At 41.0% G+C, this 23,165-nt stretch overlaps 1 protein-coding gene across 4 annotated transcripts; it reads right to left on the bottom strand.

The window, feature by feature from the left end:
• Positions 1 to 3,930: 3,930 nt before the first annotated feature.
• TGDS (TDP-glucose 4,6-dehydratase) lies at positions 3,931 to 22,446 on the bottom strand. 4 transcript variants are annotated; one of them, XM_083735343.1, is made up of 12 exons: positions 22,277 to 22,444; positions 20,650 to 20,716; positions 19,546 to 19,614; positions 19,128 to 19,218; positions 18,356 to 18,498; positions 16,359 to 16,457; positions 13,915 to 13,974; positions 13,323 to 13,366; positions 12,510 to 12,675; positions 10,188 to 10,246; positions 6,615 to 6,712; positions 3,931 to 4,756 (listed from the first exon to the last, which is right to left on the bottom strand). In XM_083735343.1, the coding sequence occupies exons 1-12, from the start codon at positions 22,363 to 22,365 to the stop codon at positions 4,677 to 4,679; spliced, it is 1,065 nt and encodes a 354-aa protein (XP_083591469.1). In that variant the 5' UTR covers positions 22,366 to 22,444; the 3' UTR covers positions 3,931 to 4,676. The 4 variants fall into 4 exon arrangements, with proteins under 4 accessions (XP_083591469.1, XP_083591471.1, XP_083591472.1 ...); XM_083735345.1 differs by having other exon boundaries at positions 20,650 to 21,590; positions 21,779 to 22,428; XM_083735346.1 differs by lacking the exons at positions 3,931 to 4,756; positions 6,615 to 6,712 and adding an exon at positions 8,022 to 8,708 and having other exon boundaries at positions 22,277 to 22,446.
• Positions 22,447 to 23,165: the final 719 nt, after the last annotated feature.

Below are 23,165 nucleotides of genomic sequence, written 5' to 3'. Positions count from 1 at the left end.
TTTGTGGGAGAAGGCAGTCCTTTGAGATAATTTGGCGCAAAATTATTTGGGGCTTTGAAGGTTAACGTCAGCACTTTGAATTGGACACAGAAACGGACCGGAAGTCATCGCAGACGACAAAAATGTGTGCTGGCGTCCTGTGAACCAGCTGACGGTCCTGGGTTGCTTTCAAAGGATGGCACATTGCACTCATCAAAACACATTGACTGGGAGAGGTCATTTAAAGGAGGCAAGTATTGCTTTCAAGTAGTAGCCATCAAAGTTTTCTGCGTTGTTGTTTTTTAAATGACCATAATTAATGAATTATTCCATACAACTAACATAGTGAGGAAACATGCCTTCGAGGGATTCAGCTGATTTAGTCTTCAATGGTTTAGCATTAAAAAAAAGTGGGACAAACAAGTTCACCGCATGTACTTTGTTAAAGGAAAATATAATGAAAATGATGTATAGATGGTATTTGACTCCTGTAAAATTAGCAAGGATATATCATAATTGTGGCAATATATGTTGGAAATGTAAAGAAAAGGAAGGAACCTTTTATCATATGTGGTGGACCTGTCCCAAGGTGAAAGACTTCTGGGAAAAGATTTATAATGAATTGAACAAAATGTTGAAATATACATTTATAAAGAAACCAGAGGCCTTTCTTCTTGGAATAACAGGTTTGGATTGCCCAAGCAAGATGTTAAATTATTTTTGTGTGCCACAACTGCTGCTTGTATTTTGTTAGCTAAAAAGTGGAAAACCCAAGAATTACCAACAATAGAAGAATGGCAGATGAAGATGATGGAATTTTCGGAGCTAGCCGACCTAACCAGAAGAGTCCGCGACCAGAAGGAGGAGGAGTATCAGGAAGAGTGGAATAAATTTAATGATTATTTAGTTAAATTTGTTAAGTTAAATTAACTGAAAATAGCTTGCAGATACTTAATGGGCTTAGGATTTTATTTATTTTAAGTGATGAATTAATATGTTTAATTCCATAAGGATGTTAATGTTTAAGTTAAATTTCATAAAAATTGGGATTTGGAAAACCGTTAAAAGGACATGCAATGAAATTCAACCAAGGGGATGCGAGGAAGTCACTTAACAAAGTTAATAACTGTAATTTTCAATAAGGTTATGATTTATGTTTGTTTGTCTTGTGTGTGTGTGTGTTTGTTTGTTTATAATATTGTGAAAACTAATAAAAATTTTGAAAGAAAAAAGTGGGACAAAGGAAAACTATTTTTGCATCTTTCATTTCAGGAGCTAAACAGAGATAGGGGTTTATAAGCCTTTAGCTCGATTCCTGTGTTATAATAATATTGAATGTGTAGCCTATGCCATTTCAATTATAGTCTGTCCTTTTTTGCATATATATATTTTTACACAATATGGACATGCATGCATTCCTCTTTGGGAAACATTTTCCATTGCGATTTCACTAGATTTTCAAGGCTATGTCGAGCTTGGGCAAGCCATTTACTCAGGTAAGCATTCCACAAGGAATGCTTGTTTAAATTCTCTTGCGTGGCAATTCCCTCCCCATCGCCAAGATGAAGTAAATAAAGACACCGGACACCAAATTTAGGTTAATGGGCGTAAATGGCCACAACTTTATTGATTACAGGAAAGAGCGGTATTGGCTTTAGGCATTGGCCCTATCAGACTATCCGGTCTAACCGGGAAGGGTTAAGCACCAAGCGGGGGAGCCCCCGAGATGCACATCCCTGGGCGCCCCCCAGGGGGTTACCGCTCGGGAGCGCACTTTAGGCCCTAGCCTCCGTAGGTTTCGGACGAGGCGACGCCCCCCGGAGTCCTTTAACGAACTACCCTTCAAGTTTTGGGGGAGGTGATGGCGTTCCTCCCCCGCGTCCTCATTTTCATAACAATACCCCTGCCAATGCCTAACCGCCAAAACCAGGAGTTGTGACGTTTTGCTACGAAGTAGGCGAAAAAACCAAGTGGCTAAAAAATACAGCCAATTGAGCCAAATGGAAAAACTCCTACCAGGAGCCCATAGCAAAGTCCAAATGTAAGCCTAAAGGGCGGGTGGGTGGGAAACCGCTGCTGCTGGGGAACGAAAGGGGCGAGCCGGGGCTGCCCCGACCTTAGGTGAACCTGGGAGGGCCCGCCCCTTGCGGCAGCCGATTGGCTGCCGCTGTGGGCGGTGAATATTGATGAGCTGGGGGGAATCCCTGCTTCTCGCAGGGCTGGCATCAGCCCCGCGAGATTGTTGATGGGGTCGAGAGCCCGCAACCCCACCCCCTCTCTAGATCGGGAGTGGCTTTATCACATGCGGTATTTGCATGCTGGTAAATTCTGAGCCCTACAGAGCTGCTGCTGGCATGCCAACACGGCAGGCATATGGGCCAGCACAAGCGAGAAGACCATTTAAATGACATGACAGGCATAGTTTGGTGGTACAGCGCATGCCTTGCATGCAAAAGGTCTCTACTTCTATCCCTGGGTGTCCCCAGGCAGGGCTGGGAAAGACTTCGGCCTGAAACCTTGAACAGCCATTTCTTAAGTCAGTGTCAACAATAGATGAATCAATGCTCCAAGTTGGCCTAAGGCAAGCTCCCTCTGTCATATAGGCAAATGCTTCACCAGTGGCCAGCCTGACATGAAATTTGGCCTCAGAATACCTTGATCATCGTTTCCTCATACTGAAAGCTTTGGGAAGAGAGCAATGGTAAATTCACACGACCCTTTTGGCACAACAGAATGTGGTTATGGTGTTTTAGACTTGGATTCAATGTTCGAGAGGTTTGGCAGAGCGCCTTTATATGACTGCAGTTTGTGATGAAGAATACTTATCACTGGTTCAGTACAGTGGTACCTCAGGTTAAGTACTTAATTCGTTCCGGAGTTCCGTACTTAACCTGAAACTGTTCTTAACCTGAAGCACCACTTTAGCTATTGGGGCCTCCCGCTGCCACTGCGCCACCAGAGCACGATTTCTGTTCTCATTCTGAAGCAAAGTTCTTAACCTGAAGCACTATTTCTGCGTTAGCAGTCTGTAACCTGAAGCGTATGTAACCTGAAGCGTATGTAACCTGAGGTACCACTGTATCTCTATCAACATAAAGCAATGTACAAGCTAATTGGGTTTGATATTTTCAGTGCCTTTAGATACAATGTGCAAGTGGCATCAACAATACAGTGGACGCTTGGGTTGCAAACGTGATCCGTGTGGGAGGCATGTTTGCAACCCGCAGCGTTCTCAACCCGCAGCGCCGCATCTGCGCACGCACGGCTCACAATTCGGCACTTCTGCGCATGCGCAAAGAGCGATTTAGTGATTCTGCACATGCACGAGTGCCGAAACCCGGAAGTAACCCGTTCCGGTACTTCCGGGTTCGGTGAAGGGCAACCCGAAAATGGGATCTACATTGTCTCCCATTATGTTTCCGAGGACAATTTAAAGTGTTGGTGCTGACCTCAAAAGCCCTAAATGGTTTTGGCCCTGTATACCTGAAGAAGTGTCTCCATCCTCATCATTTAGCCCAGACACTGAGGTCCAGCTCCGAGGGCCTTCTGGTGGTTCCCTCACTGCATGGTTACAGGGAACCCAGGCAGAGGGTCGCCTTGGCAACGGTGACTTCCCCATGGAATGCCCTCCCGTCAGACATCAAGAACATAAACAACTATCTGAAGGCAGCCCTGTGTAGGGATGTTTTTAATGTTTGCTGTTTTATTGTGTTTGGTGTTCTAATTTTCTGGAAGCTGCCCAGAGTGGTTGGGGCAACCCAGGCAGATGGGCAGCATATAAAAAATAAATTATTGTTGTTATTATCATTATTATTAAGAATAGTAGTAAAGCATGGGAGTTACCTGCCAGATTGCTCAGTGGCAAAACAGATGCCAGCTGTTGCATTTTTCTACCTTTTGAATACACAGCTCCAGGTCTAGCTCAGAAAATGCACCACTGGGTATGTGTCCTACATTTAACGTAGTCTTACATTTTAATATTGTTCACATAATTTCACATGTTCCTAGAGTTAAAATACTTCTAGGCAACAAGAAAGACAAATTAAATTCAGAAGCACTGTTATTCTTCAAAATAAATTTGAAAGAAGCTATTAGAAATGATAAATATTTGGCATGAGGGCACTCTCAGGTTTTTATACTGTATTCTTGAGTTCAGGGAAGGCTTTGGTTGTCTACAAAGCTTAATTTCTGTAGAGCAATGAGAGACAGATTTCCTTACCAGATCATTGAGGATACATGATATGACAGTATTTTAAAACAAGCACGTGATCAAGCATAGACTTCTGGGACAGGAAGATACAACTACAAAAAGCAGAAAATACTCCTGAACCAAAATCTGCTGCCTAGGTTGTAAAAAACTATAAGCCTGTCAATACAAGACATTAATAAATAATTAAAATGCAAAACAGCTGTACGTATTAAAAAGTGCATTATTTAATAAAAATCGCTCCAATCCAATTATTATTTTTATAGAAAAATATTAAAGCTTCAATATTGCACTGGAATGCTGATTAAAAGGCGTTAGCCCTTACAGCCCATACTGTAAAATTGTCTTTCTTGATATTATTGATAGTTGACATTTCATGAATACAATCCCATTTTGCTGCTTGAGTACAGTTTTTCATTAATGTGATGATCTTGAGGTAGAACGTTTTCCTTCATTATTATTTTTCTTCACAACTTTGCCGCAGACTAAATCATACCGATTCTTCAGGAAAAGGCTCCAAAGCTTTCTCCGCGTTCTTCCAGTTGTGGAAGTTTTCTTGATACCATTCAACTAGGACAAGAAAAGGAAGATTTCAAAGCATGAATATGTAATAAGCAATCTTACAGTGATATTCCATGCAGGCTCAAACACACACAAAATCATTAAGTGCATTAATGTTCTTCAGTTTGAAGAAGGTTTCCATCTCTTGATTTTTTTGGTAGCTGTCAAGGAACTGCCATCGGAGCCAGAGGCGGAGGGAAGGCTCCAGAGGGATGCCGGAGAGGGTCCCAGTAGGGAAAGAGGCAGCCCATCTGCTGGGGAAGGAAATCAGCGTAACACCAGTGGAGAAGGGGGGCAGATGGGGGAATCAGAGAGGAGGCTCCAGGACTCCTCGCCGCAGACCAGCGGGGAGAGCACGGGTCCTCCGCTGCCCACACCCTCTCTGCACAGAAGACTTCCGCGCAGGGAGAGTAGGAGGAGACTTGGCGTCAAAGAACTTCTTTGCTGGAAGAAGTTCAAGAAACGCCCACTGACGGATTCTGCCAGCGATTGAGGCAGCCACGGGTGAGAGGCTGTCCAGACAGAAAGGGTTCAATCAGGTAACCTAGCCAGTAGTGGCGACAACTTACGCACGAGCAACCCCTAGAACCATTACAGCAGCACATTTCAAGGATTCAGGAACCAAAAGGCACAAATAAAAAGCTTTGGTTTATGGTGGTTTAAATGTCGTTAACAGCAGAGTAACAATGCCAGACATTTAGGATTAAGCAGGGCATTTGATCGCCCCAAAAGGAAGTCAATTTCATCTCACAGCATATATAGACTTGTTTCTCTGGTTGGAACCAGAGAAAGGTATGCAGAACTCTACTCTCACAACAAGCCATCCTATCTTCCTCTACAGACCCTTGTGTCTCTTGAGAAGGCACTCCCACTCCTCAAGGTCCACAGGGTTTTAGCACAAGTTGGTGAAACTCAGGCAATACTTGCAAGAGCAGAGTTGGCTTTTGCTCACACACAGAAGGCCCTGAATTCCAGGTTAGCTTGGGAACAAATATTTGTCTTATGGAAGTTTAAGTCGAGGTCTGCAGTCCTTTTCCAAGTTTCCAGAGCAGCCTAGGAACTTAATGGGGCACTTAAGCTAATAGTGGAAACCAGTGCTTTTTTTCTGGGGATACGCATACCCCTAAATATTTTGTAAATCTAAGTTTGGCCTCATTGAGGGGCAGTATTTAAATATGGGTAGGAAAATGAGAGTACCCCTAAACATTTCTTTAGGGGGGAAAAGCACTGGTGCAAACTACAGAAGTGAAATTCCTTCAACGGCAACCAAGCACATACCACGTCCAAACGTAAATGATGTATGTGAAAAGGGCTTATGTGGTCTAGTCTAACAGTTGCCTTGAATTAGATAATTTTTATTCTCATATTTCTTACTGCTTCCCCCACCCCAACATACAGAGCCTACTTTCAAGCTCACAGAAGCAACATTTATTTCCTCTCTTACCATTACAGCCATACCTTGGAAGTCGAATGGAATCCATCCCGGAAGTCCGTTCGACTTCCAAAACGTTTGGAAACCAAAGCATGGCTTCTGATTGGCTGCAGGAAACTCCTGCAGCCAATTTGAAGCCGCAGAAGCCCCGCCGGACATTCGGCTTCCAAGCGAACGTTCAAAAACCAGAACACTCACTTCCGGGTTTCGATCGTTCGGGAGCCAAGGAGTTTGGGATCCAAGGTACGACTGTATATACAAACAAAAATACAATGGGAGGTTCAAAGCCTTTACTTTAAAAATTCTAGCTTTAGCTAATTCAGTAAACAGCTTACTCTCCAAAGTAATCTATAAAAAAAACCAGGTTTTTTTTAAAACAGTGCTTCCCTATTTTCCTTCCACTCTCATTCCAGATTTAGTATCAATACAACATACTGGTTTTCTTTATTCCTTCATTCCAAGGCACTTTAGGTCTCCAGCCCAAGCTGTGCATTTTTCCAGAATTCATTGGATATCCCAAGTCATTCGTAGGCCTTTAAATAAATGGGAAGAGTGTTATTCCAATGGAAAACTCAAAGTTTCATACAGCATGTGTATTAATTACCTTCAAAGGACATTTAGAAGTTCAGCACTTTATTCCTTTGGATTAATCTTTAGGCTGCCCTTCCTTCTCCTGTTAAACACGCATGATTTACACAGAATAGTCTATATTCACAAATAATACGCACTTGCAAGGCACCCAAATAATTTCCAATCTGTGACTCAATTACTGCAATCACAGACCTGAGTGTGAGTAATCATAGCAAAGATCAGTCATGTGGGGCAGAAAAATATACTACCACTAACCTCAAACATGGGAAATTTATTTGGAATATTATGGATGAATACCAATGAATCTGAGCAGTTGTAATTGCATTTTCAGATGACTGTCCCTGGCAGGTGCATAGATATATTCATATACATTCTGATTATGAATACCTTTATTTTAGTTTTAATTTATATAACCCATCACAATTCCAGTCACTAAATGGGGCGTGTGTAAATTAAAACCATGTGGAACACATAACACAAACATGTCAAATCAGATCCCAGTCAATTTATATTTAAAAAAAACAACAAATTAGAAAGGAGTATTATGAACATCCTTAAGCCTTAACACCAACAGCATTTTTCAGGAAATGTATCAAAACGTTGAAATGGGGTTTTGAAAGCCCTTGCATATTCAAAACTCCATTTCAAAGTTTACTACGTTTCTGTCCCACTCTTTGTCCAAGGAGCTCTCATCGTATCCTAACAACTCTAGAAGGTTGCTTAGACTGAAAGAGTCATAAGCTTCATTGTTGGGAAATGATTCAACCTCAAGTAAAAGGTAAAGGACCCTGCACAGTTAAGTCCAGTCAAATGCAACTATGGGGTTGTGGCGCTCATCTCGCTTCAGGCCGAGGGAGCCAGCGTTTGTCCACAGACAGCTTTCCGGGTCATGTGGCCAGCATGACTAAACTGCTTCTGGTACAACGGAACCAGAGCACACGGAAACGCCGTTTACCTTCCCATCACAGTGGTACCTATTTATCTACTTGCACTGAACTGCTAGATTGGCAGGAGCTGGGACAGACCAAAGGAAGCTCATCCCGTCGTAGGGATTTGAACCGCCAACCTTCCAAACGGCAAGCCCAAGAGGTTCAGTGGTTTAGACCACAGCGCCACCCGCATCCCTTCAACCTCAAGTATTCTTGATTCAAGACTCATATTGTATCTATTACACCACACTGAGGACTTCTAATTTCTCATAAAAGAAAACCACTCTTTCTACAACCCTAAATGTATTAAGCGAGACCATATGCAGATGAAACATTTTATTGGTACATGTAAAGAAAATGAGATAGATAAGAACAAGTCACATTTAGGACTATTTCAGTAGCTCCACTAGCAATAAACAACATTCATCAAACTTAGAGCAAACCTACTGAAATCAGTTAACTTAGGTTCATTGATTCAATCATTCTGCGTGAATTCAGATGTGGGGATTACTGTGTTAGTTTTTCTTATTATATATAACATTTCTTTCCCGATTTCAAAAGTTCCTTTCACACTGAAGTACTTGTTTCATTCTGGAGTGGCGGCTTTTTGATTGATATATCACCATGTTACACTAAATTGATTGATATACCACGTTACACTAAACTGATATACCACCATGTTACACTAAATTTTAAATGGCAGGAGAGGAGTGCATGCTGGGATACCACCCCAAAATTTGTCACATGAAATTAAAACGCCAGATTCCTGTGGTTTTCCAAGCTAAAAGAGTTGGATACAGAATTTATCTGTAAAGCAATTAATGCTAAGTTCAGCCAGATTTCCATTGTGTGAAAGATCAAATGCAATGCAGAAAATAACAGGAAATGCCAGGAAGACCAAAAAATTGCCGTGTGACCGCAGACCCAATTGAATATCTCTTGTGATGTTTTTGGTTTTTCAAGAAGAAGCTTCATTATATGAAATCTTTAACTGAATTGCTTCAAGGAACTATAAAACAGAAATAAAATATCCCAGTAAAAATACTGGGTAGTTTGCCTCATTACTTTTATATCCAAATCCAAGCATAGGGTCTTTGTTTAACTGTAGCAATAAACTATAAGCTACTTTCAAATAGTTATAGCTACTTTCAAATAGTTAAAAGTCTCAAGCAAGTCACTTGATGGTTGGTAAAACATAAAAGCAGTGTCTACGCCAATATGAAATGCAGTGACTTGGCTTGCATGCAAAGCTACACCAAAGGTTTGTTCTGGCTTCACTGCTCATGGTAGTGTGTATTGGTCTAAACCACTGAGCCTCTTGGGCTTGCTGGTCAGAAGGTCGGTGGTTCAAATCCCCGCGACAGGATGAGCTCCCATTGCTCTGTCCCAGCTCCTGCCAACCTAGCAGTTCAAAAGCACACCAGTACTAGTACACCCTTGTGCACATTAATTGAAACAAAAAATGTTGTTTAGTGTACAAAACTCACATATACGTACAATATATTTAAGCAGCATTTGAACATGGTTTGGCATGGAGTCTACTAGTTTCGAACAGTCACTGCTGATTTTTGGATCCCTGAACCACACCTGAATCAGCGCCTGAGTTTCTCCATAGTCATACAGTCTACAGCACGGAGGCGACTTTTGCATATAGCCCACAAATTCTCAATGGGATTTATGTCTGGGGAATTCCCTGGCCAATCAAGTACTGCTCTGTCATGAATTTCTTCACCACATTTGATGTGTGACAGAGGGCAAGGTCCTGCTGCAATATCCCAGTACTGTCAGGATACCTCTTTTCCAGCTCTGGAATAACTCTCTTTGGTAGAACCTCAATATATTGCGGCAAGCGCATCATTCCTTCTATTGGCTGCAGGTTTCCGACACCACAATGATCAAGTGACTTTTCGTGTTTGTTTTGAGTACAGGATTACAAGGAAGACAGAAAACATGCTTTGTTTCAATTAATTTGCACAAGGGTGTAGATAAATAGGTACCACTGTGGCGGGAAGGCGTTTCCATGCGCTCTGGCTTCTGTCACAGTGTCCCACTGTGCAAGAAGCGGTTTAGTCATGCTGGCCACATGACCCAGAAAGCTGTCTGTGAACACGCTGGCTCCCTCGGCCTGAAAGTGAGATGAGCGTCACAACCCCATAGTCGCCTTTGACTGGACTTAACCGTCCAGGGGTCCTTTACCTTTTTACCTTGGGCACCCAGGACCAAACTCACCTTCCTATCCTGGAGCAGGAAAGGGTTGTACAGCAAAGCTCCATGCTTGCCTCTCCATGCCACAGCCCAACCTACAAAGGGTGGGGGGTGGAGGGAAGAGGAGCTCAAAATTTGGCTTCGCTGTAACATAAGGAAAACATTCTGTACCACTAAAGAAGAGGACACATAATATTACCCAAATTAAGATGGCATCTGAAATCCTGTGGGATATTTTACAGGACAGGACAAAATATTTGAAACGAAATAATAAATATCTTACCTGTCTTTAACATAATCCATCCAATATTCTGTCTCTGCTTCAGAACTGGTATTTTTAATCTGTAAATCAGGAGGGAGGGGGGAGATCTATGTCAGCAGTGAGAGACTTAACATTTAACAAAATGTTTTTAATTTCTATTGTGTTGTAAGCACAACTACTTCTAATGAACAGATTTCCACAAACATTTCCATCCTCTGTTTTGTTTAAAATGTAGGCGATTCGCAAGTGCTGCTAGCTGTATCTATAAAACTACTAAGGAAAACAAGAGACGTAAGTTGTGAGAAACACTCAAGTGGCCGTAAATAAATACTACATTTAAGATGCTAAGTGCTAGCTAGTAGGCCGAAATCAAAGGTGTTTATCTTTTGGTGTATGTGACTAACATGGTTACTACATATATTCTGAGCCATGCAATATTGACCGTAATATAAGAGCGTGAAGCCATGCAGATTAGTGATAAGGATTTGCCCTAGTAGTTTGCATGGAACTACCTTGCATCACTTAAAGAGAAGAAAAAGAACTGCTGTGTTCTTATATAATTGGTGATACTTGAAAGTGTCAGGAAGGGAGACTCTAATGGAATTAATGGGTACATCCATAAACACAACATTTCAGTGAGGAGTCCACCATAGGAAGTCTGCTGTAACTGGGCAAGCCACATTCTTCCCTGGTTTGAACTTGGGGGATTGAGGGCTGTCACACGAAAGGCGGAACAAGCTTGTTCTCTCCTACTCTAGAGGGTAACACCTGAACCAATGGATTCAAGTTACAGGGAAATTCTGGCTAAGAGTTCTTCGACAATGGAACTGCTCCTCATGGAAAGGGGTCTTCCCGGAACGTTTTTAAGCAGAAGTTGAATGACCACCTGCATTTAGTTGAGATTCCTTTGTGGCTTAGGGCCCTCTTATTTACGGGACCGCCTCTCCTGGCATGCCCCACAGAGGACCTTAAGGTCCATGAATAATCATAGTTTAGAGGTCCCGGGCCCTAAGGAAGTCAGATTATCCTCCACTAGGGCCAGGGCCTTCTCAGTGATGGCTCCGACCTGGTGGAATGCTCTGTCCCAGGAGACCAGGGCCCTGCAGGGCCTGTAAGACAGAGCTATTCCACCTGGCTTTCAATTTGAACTTAGCCTGATCTTTTATTCCCCTTCCTTCCCTCCCCCTCCCCTTTTTATGAAGATTACCCGCTCTGGGATCCCACAGCTAATTCTCCCCTGGTCTCCTTGTTGGACCAAATAGGACTAATTTAACCAGCTAGCCCTGGTGATCATCTAATGTTTATTGGATGGATTTCCCCCCTAAATTGATTTTTGAATTCTGAATTTATTGTTCTTCACATTTTATTCTGTATTTTATGCTGTTTTTTGTTGCATCAATTAAGTCTTTTAAATTTGTTGTTAGCCGCCCTGAGCCCGGTTTTCTGAACCGGGAAGGGCGGGGTATAAATAAAAATTTATTACTATTATTATTATTGCAGGGAGCTGGACTAGATTACCCTCAGGATCACTTCCAACTGTACAATTCTATGATTCTACCCTATCAACCTTCCTCTATGAAAGCCTAACTGATTTCTCTAGCATCAGTAATGAAGCCACTTTTCTTGTCATTGAAGTTTTCCAAGTGTTGTGGGAGGGGATTATTGGCTTGTTTTTGTTTTTATTATGTATTTTGTGTTCTCATTTTGTATTTTATGTTGTGAAACACTATGGGATCTTTGGATGAAGGGAGGCATACAAATTTAATAACAGCAATAATAATAATAGTTACAGTGGTACCTCAGGTTAAGTACTTAATTCGTTCCGGAGGTCCGTACTTAACCTGAAACTGTTCTTAACCTGAAGCACCACTTTAGCTAATGGGGCCTCCTGCTGCCGCCGCGCTGCCGGAGCACAATTTCTGTTCTCATCCTGAAGCAAAGTTCTTAACCTGAAGCACTATTTTTGGGTTAGCGGAGTCTTTAACCTGAAGCGTATGTAACCTGAAGCATATGTAACCTGAGGTACCACTGTATAGGCAAAAAGAGGTTAAGTCAAATGTTTAAACATATAAGAATGCGAGTGCTAGAAAATAAACAAAAAAACCAAAAGCAGAGAGCCTAAATATGATGGAAATGAATTTGTCAACACAGGATCAAAGGCAGAGTAAACAGACTCCACTGGTTAGTAAAATAAAACTTTGCACATGCTCCCCCATTTCCAAATGTATCTGCACACACACATCTTACAGAGTCATTTACTGAAATGTATCAATAGAGTTCATTTGTCCTAGTCAGTATTTATTGCTACTAAGCCACCAATTTCCAACACTGTTTGTTACTCACTAGATGGATTAATTCCTTTGCAAGTTGTGCAATCGACATCTCAAAGCTGGTCCCAATGTTGTAGATTTCCCCTGGCTGCCCCTTCTTCATAACAGTAAGAAATGCTTCGGCTACGTCACTGGCATAAAGAAAATTTCTTCTCTGAAGTCCTGAGCCATGAATACAGCTACAAGCAAGTAAGACAGTGCATACATTTAGCATTGCTTTCAAACGCTATTCTAACATTCCAGCCAGGTTTGCAAAATTATAAACTGCTTACAAAGGGCAAAGTATGCGATAACAAAACACAACCTCCATTCATGCTAATTCTTCACAATGGCAATAAATCTGGTGGCACCCACAGCAAGTTACAAAGAATTACTGAAAAGTGGCTGTTGCACTGCACCCTGCGTCAGACTTTGCACTACAGAGTGTGTCCTAGCAGTGTTAAAACATATAACAGGTGTAAATCCATGTCAATGAGAAACTACAAGACCAAGAAAACAAATCTTCTTTACCCCAGCATTATACATTTTCTTCAGCAAGGTTTTAAATTAGCGAAAAGCATGAAACAGTGACTCTGCTATGTCCATCTATGACCTCTTGTGGTGGGACAGAGTATTAAGAAACCATATACCTATTGTTGTTGATTAAAAGCAGTTGTGCATGCAGGTTTTGTCCCAGGGCAGTGCGGTCTCAAAACGTGACCCATTTTACTGTCGGGACTGATTTTAGCATGGGGTGTTCAATTTCAAGAGTGCATGTGACTGACTTAGCTTGCCATACACTTATACCAGAAGGGGCAGGGGGACCGAATATGACTGTGATACATACCATTTTCTGTTCTGCTGCAAGCGAGAAATGAACTTTGGAATAACCTAAGAAACATTAAAAATAGGCAGCAAATGTTAATCCAGGCTACTTAAAGAGAATGATAAACCTTTCAGCTTTTTTGAAATATTTGTGTGAGAACATATTTAATTCTAGCAACGGACAGTAATAGAAACCACCAATCACTTGTAGCAGTGCCTTCTTTTTTCTTTTTTTAAAGGGAAGGGGCTGAAACGACACCCTGCTCCATCTCCTAAACAGCCAATTAAAAGCCAAAATGTTTTCAATTATGGGTTCTGCACACACAATTTTGGCTGCTGGAACGGAGAGGTGAACTGGATGGGTAGCACTTAGGTGCATGCATGGTTCCTCACCCGGCTGGGATTTACTATTTGCATGGAAGCCTATTTTCACATGCTAGAATCCCTAGCTAGATGAATGGCCAACTCTTAATATTTGACGGCATGCACATTAGTAAGCTGTAATTCTACAGAACAGAGACCACGTAATAAATGCTTGGCAAAGTACTGTGACTTGTTAACTGAGGGCTCACAAAGGGTCTGTTTGATAAAAGAAATGCCTTCATCTCACTTACTTTTTCTGGAAACTGATGGGGTCCATAAACATTGCTGCTCCGCGTGATAACCACTGGAAACTTTAAAGGATATACTATGAGTGTGCCAGCACAAATTCAAGGAGAACAGCCATAAAAAAAGCTTGCGGTGGCTTAGATCCTAACTCAGGTTCTGCTGGTGGGGGGCATCTCCCTTTCCTCCCACCACCCAGCTGATTTCCCCCTGTGAAACCTGCTCTAGGGTGTTGGTATATCCTCCCAAGCAGCATAAGAAGCATGTGAGGGGAGAGACTTCATCAGGCAAGGCCTTTTTCCTTCTGCCTTGCCCCACCCGCCAGTCTCTGCTTCTCAGTTTGTATTGTATTATTTTATGCACTGTGATTTGCCGATGTTTTATTGCTTATAGTTTAGAAATTATTTATTGTAATTGTTAAGAGTGGATTTCTGTTTAATTTTTTATATGCTAATATTTAATATTATGCTATACTATTCTAATGGATTGTTGTACATTACTTTATTTGATATATGTTGCTTAAAGTTATGTTTTATTATCACATTTTTGAATTGGATTGTTATAAGGTGTACATTCTTTGTTTCTTCAGCTTGTAAACCGCCTTGGGTATTGTAAAATAGAAAGACTGTACAGTGGTACCTCGGGTTACATACGCTTCAGGTTACATACGCTTCAGTTTACAGATTCCGCTAACGCAGAAATAGTACCTTGGGTTAAGAACTTTGCTTCAGGATGAGAACAGAAACCGTGCTCTGGCGGCACGGCGGCAGCAGGAGGCCCCATTAGCTAAAGTGGTGCTTCAGGTTAAGAACAGTTTCAGGTTAAGAACGGACCTCCGGAACGAATTAAGTACTTAACTCAAGGTAGCATTGTATACAAATTAAAAGTGAAGCGAAATGAAAAAATCATGTCCTAGCCTCACAGCTCCCTCTGCAAATGAAACAAGCCCACCTGTTTGCAGGGGACTAGTAAAGATACAAGGGACGCAGGTGGCGCTGTGGGTTAAAGCCTCAGCGCCTAGGACTTGCCGATCGAAAGGTTGGCGGTTCGAATCCCTGCGGCGGGGTGCGCTCCCGCTGCTCGGTCCCAGCGCCTGCCAACCTAGCAGTTCGAAAGCACCTCCGGGTGCAAGTAGATAAATAGGGACCGCTTACCAGCGGGAAGGTAAACGGCGTTTCCGTGTGCGGCTCTGGCTCGCCAGAGCAGCGATGTCACGCTGGCCACGTGACCCGGAAGTGTCTCCGGACAGCGCTGGCCCCTGGCCTCTTAAGTGAGATGGGCGCACAACCCCAGAGTCTGTCAAGACTGGCCCGTACGGGCAGGGGTACCTTTACCTTTACCTTTAGTAAAGATACAAACCAATGCCTTCTTCCACAAACAGAAGAAACAGTAAGTGGTGCACTTTTCACAGCTCTGAAGAATATCAGCTACGATCAAAATAATACACTTTTGGGATAGGACCTTGGGCCCAATTAAATGTTATACAATGTCAAGCCTGGTCTTATCACCACGTACACAAACTAAAAAAACCTTGCTCCTTGACAAGCATACTTCAGGTTAAGTACTTAATTCGTTCCAGAGGTCCGTACTTAACCTGAAACTGTTCCTAATCTGAAGCACCACTTTAGCTAATGGGGTCTCCTGCTACCGCTACGCCGCATGATTTCTGTTCTCATCCTGAAGCAAAGTTCTTAACCTGAAGCACTATTTCTGGGTTAGCAGAGTCTGTAACCTGAAGCGTCTGTAACCTGAAGCGTATGTAACCCGAGTTACCACTGTATATCGTGCCACGTGGCCACCAGGCCCAGCAAGAGTAATTAGTGGTGTTCTATTTTAAAGTATTCCTTGCTTCCAATATGGAGAAGCAGAAAGGGGACTCTGGGACATGCTTCACTTCTCTTAAAGGCTGGGCTTTGGAGTCAAAGGCTAAACAGATATTCTCGAAAGAGGGAAAAGCCAGACGTTATCAGGAAATTGATACTTGTGGTGCAGCATTTCACAGAAAACCACAAACAAGCATAGCAAGTTTAGCAGGTTACATATCAAGTTTTTAAATGTTCATTTTTTGTTGTAAGTAAGCCCACATCAAAAATATAACTACCATATTTTATACTGGAAATCTACTATGTATTTTAAAACTCACTAGTACCAGCATAGCAGGGGTAGCCAATATTGTGTCCTCCAGCTCCCATCAGCCCTAGCCAGCATGGCCAATGGATGTGAGTTGTAGTCCCATTGTATCTGGAGGACACAACATTGGCTAGCCCATTGAACATAATGAAATTGACTTCTGACTAAACGTATATAGTTTGCGGTGGTAACTTCTTTAACCTCAGTGTGGGTTGTTGTGCATTTCTTCTGTGTCCAAAACATCTTTGGGCATATGGACCATGTTCAGAAATCCAAATAATTAATAATAGTACCTAAAATATCAAGTTTCATTTCTGCTTACCTGGTATCTTTCCCAATATGACTGGACAATGCATTCAGCTGCCGCCTTAGAAGCTGCATAAGGATTTGACGGTTCTTTAGATGAGGATTCATCAAATTCCTAGAACAATTTTTTTACATGCCAGACATTCAAAGTCTTAAAAAGAATTTATATTGATTTACAAGCCAGCTTAAAATGACTCTTGTTAATGGTCCGATTCTCACATAATGCTAAACTATGGCTTATTTAACAAACCTCAAATTAACCATGAGCTGTCTGATAAAGCAGCAAAGAACAGCTTGTTCCTCCACTGTTTGGGATTTTTTTTAACACTAGCCTTGTGTCTTTGTAGCTTAGTGAGCATCTGGGGTTAAGCAACCAAACAAACTATGGTTAAGGAAGGGTACTAGACTCACACATTAAGAGCAAGTCATAGGTAAATCAAAGCAGGGTTCATAAGCCAGCAACAAATCACAACTTTATGTTCTGGTTTCTTGGCAATAAATAAACCACAGTTATGTCATTTGCCAGTGTTTTCAGGAAACAGTAATTCGTGGCTTAAATAGTCTACAAACTAGACTAGTGATTGAGGATAAACTCGAAACTAGAAACATTAAGTTACTAATGTAGCAATAATTCATAGAAACGTTGTTAAGTTTGGCTACAAACTAGACTAGTGATTGAGGATAAACTGGAAACTGGAAACATTAAGTTACTAATGTAGCAATAATTCATAGAAACGTTGTTAAGTTTGGCTAATGGTTGCACAATACTAAATTCTACATTTATATACCAACAGTAATGTTTAAGATAGTTGTGGAATTGCATGCAAATTGTTACTTTACACACCTTTCCTTTTTTGGTTTGAGTTAACACAAATAAGCAGTGCAAGCTTGCCAAAAACATGTAGTAAATTAAAAAAACACCTCCACCACTTTGGAATAAACACAAAATGCTATATACGGAGTGAAAAACTTTAAGAGGTTTTTCTCATTGCTGATAAATTAAAAAATTAAAAAATAGTCTAGTAGCACCTTAGAGACCAACTAAGTTTGTTCTAGGTATGAGCTTTCGTGTGCATGTACACTTCTTCAGATACTCTTCATGCACATGAAAGCTACTAAACTAAATTTTTTTATTTTTTTTAAAAAATAATTTTAAAAATTTTATTTATTTATTTATTTTGACTGCATCAGACCAACAAGGCTACTTACCTGAATCTTTCTCATTGCTAGATATCTAACATTATACCCAAATAATACTTCCACTCTCTAATTAGCAGTAGTGCTAAGAAAAATCTACCCCCAGCTAAGCACATAAGGATAAAATACTAACCCACTTCCCTAGAAGTAAGCCCTGCTGAATTCAATAGGGCTTACTTCTGAGTAGATGTTGGTTAGGATTGTGCTGCAAGATACCCCCAGAGGGCCTGATCCTTTTCCTAGCAGATGCAGCTGAAATCATGGGGAAAGGGAGAGTGATCCTGTCTACCTATATAGTATAAGGAAACCACCCTGCCCAAAGTGTTCTCCTAAATTCAACTCTGACTACCTTTACCAGTAATTAATATTTTACTCTTGCTCCATGACAAGTGAGGTTTTATGTTCCATCCTCTTACTGGAAAAAAAGCATTTACTTGCACAGCAATCCTAAAATACCAAAGTACTAACAAAAACTCCTGCATCCTTTAAAGACAGCAGAATCAACAACGCTTTAGGTCAAATTTGTACCAGCACATTCCTTCTGTGTAAGATTATCATTATCTTTTGGTTATTTCCAAGTGGCCGAACATTGGTGTAAATGTAAAACAATATGCTTACTAAGTTGGAAACAAGAGAGGCTCAGTTCCTAATGTTTGTCTATTTTTATTGGTTGGTCATGGGAAGTAAAGTGGTACTAGTTAAACAAAGCTAACAGTCTCCACTTACTAGTCATTGCAAGATCAAGGCCTGTTTAATTCACCCAAGAGACAAACATGAAGGTAAGAGATGTAAGAAACTCATTTAATTCAAGCTCACCTTGTTGTAGCTTCCCCCATAAACTTCATCAGTACTGACATATATGAACTTCTCCACATTAGCCTCATAAGCCGCACCAACCAGAATGCAAGTTCCATAAACGTTGACATAGTTGAATTCAAGCTTATGCCGAAAAGAAAGATCTAAGTTTTGAGACAAAATAATAAAGAGAAATGTACGTCAAACTTGGTACCAAAAAAAGCCATGATCTCTGGGGGACCTTCAGGCCTACAACATGAACTCAAGTAAAAGAAAAAATGTTGTCTCCATATGCAGTAGAACAAAACTACTCTTAAGAGAGCAGTCCTACACACAAGAAGCTGGTATAAAGCAAGCCAGTGTAAATTAAGCCATGATAAATTTCCATCAGACCCAAACTCCACTCAGCAGCAGAGCTACTGCAGGCTGATCCCTATGGGGCCTAATAACAAAAATAAAAAAATTATTATTTATACCCCACCCATCTGGCTGGGTTTCCCCAGCCACTCTGAGCAGCTCCTATTAAAAACATTAATCAGGTCCATGGGCCAGATGTGCTGTGCCACTTCCAGCAGCAGCATAGTTAACACCATAGTTTAAGCAATGATGAATCAAGGGACACAATGGCAAAACAGTAAAACGTAGAAATTTACGCACATTGTCACTAGGAGTACAGCAGGATAGGTGTCCAGCTATGTTAGCAGTGCCAGCATAAGCAGTATCCTCTGCCCCTCGCACAAAAACTGGAAGCTACTACTACTAGTAGATTATTGTAGTGACAGGCAATGCTCACCTACATGTGTTTGAGCTGCAAAATGTAGCACTATATCAAATTTCTCAGCCTCAAATAATGCTTTTACAAAATTGGGTTCACAGATATCTCCCTATAAAAGATGAAAAGTATAAAATTAGTATTCAACATCAGCTTTGGTTATGTATGCCCAAAACTCTTCAACTACACCAAATTTTACACCTGTTGCAGAAAGTTTAATATTTTCACTTCACAAAGCTCTGCGGAGGGATGCTCCAGTCAGTTCTAACTTCAGTGAACACAGTGAAATATTCAGTAACAAAGAAAAGAAAAAGCTACCAGTTCCATGTCAGTTAACAAGACTTACGCTCAGGTAAGTCTGCACAGGTATGCATCCTTTATATTGTAGGTGGTTTTTAAAATAAAAATGAATTACCCCCCCCAAAAAAATCTAGTTTACCTGGATAAACTTGTAGTTCTGTCTCTCAGAAACTCTCTCAAGATTTTTTAAGCTTGCACAATAGTCCAGCTTAACAGCAAAAAAAGAAAATAACAGAGAAGTTTTATTTCTAGAGTCAAACCTCTGCTCCTCCATTTTTTTCTCACTCTCTTCCAAACCACCTTCTCTGTATCTTGGGACTCATACAAATCAACCCTTTTAATTAAACTCAGGTGTGTCTTGGTATGAAATAAATGAAAATAATCACATCCACATTTCAATTACAAAAATAATGTCAAGAAAATGAATTCTTAAGAGAGAGAAAAAGTATAATGAAAGCAAATATTTGTTTAATGACAACTCCTTGGTCTGCAGAGTTAATATCTGAAGGAGATATAGAGACTGTATTTTCATTATAAACCCTTCCAAGGAAGAGTTTAATTTTTTATTTACATGGATAAATGTGCAAGACACACAGAACTGGTCAATGAGAAGACCAAAAGCCAGGATTACAAAAAGAAACAGTGTGGAAGTCAGTAGCAGAAAGCCGTGAAGGTTAAGGTTTTTTTTCCTTCATTAATGACAATGCACTGAACTTCATCGTTTAGAATCTGTTACCGGGTAAAATATGTATCATATGAAGAAACCTTAAGTGGTATCTGTAATCTATACTCTGAGTGATCCTTCAATTTATATAAGAACAAGGAAGTATATTGAGGAAGTTTGAATGACTATTTTTATTATATTATAGCAACAAAGCAACTGCTGAACAGGGTTTGAATCTAGTGTAACCTTAGGCCACCTTAATTGACACTAGCTCACTTTACATCAGCTTCTTCTGCATGGGATTTCTCCCTTAGAGCATGGCTATTTGGATTAAAGTGGCACAGCTGCAAACATTCAAATCTCATTTACTGTTGTTTATCTCCAGAGCTAAGTAAATAGAGTATTTTGTAAGACACTGGCCTTCCAGATCAAAATTCACCATGGCAGCACATGCTTATTTGTTCCATGGTAATGGCTTACTTTAAAATCAAGACGTGAAATCTTGCATGCAGTCACTGATTGCCTGTCAAGTATATGTTGGCTTGCTAGTTTATGTTTATTTCAGCAAAAGCGTCTTACCTTATCAAGATTAATAATCATATAGTTTGGATGCTTCTCTACGAGGGAAACCACTACATGAGATGCACTGCAGGTTTTGAAGAAAAAACAAAAAATCAACATATTTCAAATTCAAACTGCATTGATTTCAGATACATTTCCAAAACACATACACACATGTACCAGTCCCATGCTGCTCCCTTGTTTCTGCTGCTATGGTCAGATTGCTTTTTCTGTCACTAAGACTGGCACACCGCAAAAGAGTCTTGTGGCAATGTCTCACGAACCGTCTCTCAGGAAATAAGCCTGAACAGAGAAGCAAATCTCAGTGGAAAATATATTCACTTGTGGAGCTCTTAGAATATTTGTTTCTAAACTTTTTTCAGAATAATCCAAAATATTGTTTTCTTTAAGAAGCAACTGTGGTTTTCTTTAAGAAACAAAAACATAAAAAGCTTCTGGCAAATAAGCAACTTACCTACCCACCTTCAAATAGTTTGAACTTCCCACCCCTTTATTAGGGGCATTAAGAAATAAGTGACACCCTTTCCAGTCACACATATTAGGATTTCTTTATTTTTACAGTCATGGAAAACATGACATGGGCCTCATGAATGAATGTCAATGCAGAAGAAGCAGAAGACACCTTTCTCTCTTTTCAAACCCGTATTTTCTGAAAGGAAAGCTTAAAGCCTTTAATCCCTTGCCCCAAATTCACCCCAACCCAACCCTGTAAGCGGACACAAGCCAAATCACGAATGGTAGGTAAAGAATGACCCTGCAGCTCACCAGGTAGAGGAATTATACTAAAACCTATTGCTTTCCTCTCTTTTTCTTAAGTAGCAAACACAAGCAAGTTTTTGTTTTTGTTTTGTAAAGAACTTCAATGGAGAAGGATAAGACACCTTTCTTTCCTAGCCCATATTTTCTGAGAAGGAAAGCTTAGTAGGTAAAGAACTACCCTGCAGCTCACCAGGTAGAGGAATTATACCAAAACCTATTGCTTTCCTCTCTTTTTCTTAAGTAGCTAACACTAGCATGTTTTGGTTTTCTTGGTAAAGAACTTCAATGGAGAAGAAAAATAAGACACCTTTTTCTCTTTCCAAGCCCATATTTTCAGAGAAGGAAAGCTTAGTAGATAAAGAACTACCCTGCAGCTAACCAAGTAGAGGAGTTATACTAAAACCTATTGCTTTCCTCTCTTTTTCTTAAGTAGCAAACACAAGCAAGTTTGTTTTTGCGTTGTAAAGAACTTCAATGAAGAAGAAACATAAGAAACCTTTCTCTCTTTCCAGGCCCATATTTTCTGAGAAGGAAATCTTAATAGGTAAAGAACTACCCTGCAGCTCACCAGGTAGAGGAGTTATACTAAAATCTATTTTTTGCAAGCTTTTTTTTTTTTAAAGGAAGTGATACTCCGGTAATTTAAGCAATCTAAATTTCGCAAGGCTGCTTGAAAGGCACGCTGGCAGAGAAAGCAGGCCAAAAGTTTTTGGTTTTTTAAACACACACACAACCCTAGGCACCTTTACTCAGGAGTAAGCCCACCCCATCATATTCAATGCGCTTTTTGCTCCTTTCGCGAGGGCTTTTAGGGAGCCTGAAAGCCCCCCCCCAAAAAAAAACCGCAACCCAGGCGAGAATTTACATGAAGCCCGCGCCGCCGGTCACCAAAATCCTCTTGGCGAAGCCCGGGGGGAGCAGGGGAGCCTCGGACCCGGACAACCCCCCAGACATTCTTCCCACAGCTGGAGAGCCTTTCCTTCCTCCCTCTCTCGCCTCCTCCCCGTCGACGCGTCACTTCCGCCACGGCTGTATACGTCACTTCCGCCTGCTACTGTCACCTACAGCGACCTTTGCACGTGCGCCTTTCTCTGCGTTCGGCGAACGTAGCGCAAGGGTGGGGGGTGTCCTGGGCATGCGCACTCGGGCGCTCCTCTCTTTCCAAAGACTGGGCGTGATAAAATAAAGTTGTTCCCCCCCAAAATATATATATATTCATTTTTTTTCTGTTATGTGGCAGCGATGTGCTTTTTCCTTCTGTTGTCGACCGCCTTGAGCGCGGTTGGCACTGTGCAAAGGCGGCATGCGTTCCTCTTCAACCAGACTTTTGAATATCCTACACCCTTTTAAATGTTATCCGTGGGAAAGGGGGGGTTAGGTTTTTTTTTGTTTTGCTTTAATTATTTACCTGCGTTTTACCCTGTATTTATTCCGTGAACCGCCCTTGGATCTCCCATTTAATCAGTGACTCCAGGTGGCTGGGATCGCACGTTCAATATATTATCAAGTTGGCTGACTGGACATTATTACACAACCACGAAGGAAATATATGAAAAGGTCAACTCTGGAAAATTATTTACTCTAATGTGGAGTGTATGTTGCAGTGAGGTCTCCTGGCACCCTTCGCAAATCTTTTTAATTCTGAAACAAAGCAGGTTAGGCAAATAGGCTACAGTAGTGGGGTTGGTTTGACTCCCTATACTGTACAATTTTTTTTTTTTTTAAAGGGGAGGCATGCACAGAGAGAAATAGTT

This window comes from Podarcis gaigeae (assembly GCF_964106915.1).
Source record: "Podarcis gaigeae genome assembly, chromosome: 4".
NCBI classification, from domain to species: domain Eukaryota; kingdom Metazoa; phylum Chordata; class Lepidosauria; order Squamata; family Lacertidae; genus Podarcis; species Podarcis gaigeae.
Note: the sequence above shows the minus strand (reverse complement) of the source record. Positions and strands in the feature narration are given on the sequence as shown.

Coding starts and splice junctions, on each gene's coding strand:
- TGDS (XM_083735343.1), bottom strand. CDS start 22,365: ATGTCTGGGGGGTTGTCCGGGTCCGAGGCTCCCCTGCTCCCCCCGGGC. Junction 19,219..19,545: donor AGAACTACAAGTTTATCCAG/GTAAACTAGATT, acceptor CATCTTTTATAG/GGAGATATCTGTGAACCCAA. Junction 6,713..10,187: donor ATGGATTATGTTAAAGACAG/GTAAGATATTTA, acceptor ATTTATTTAAAG/GCCTACGAATGACTTGGGAT.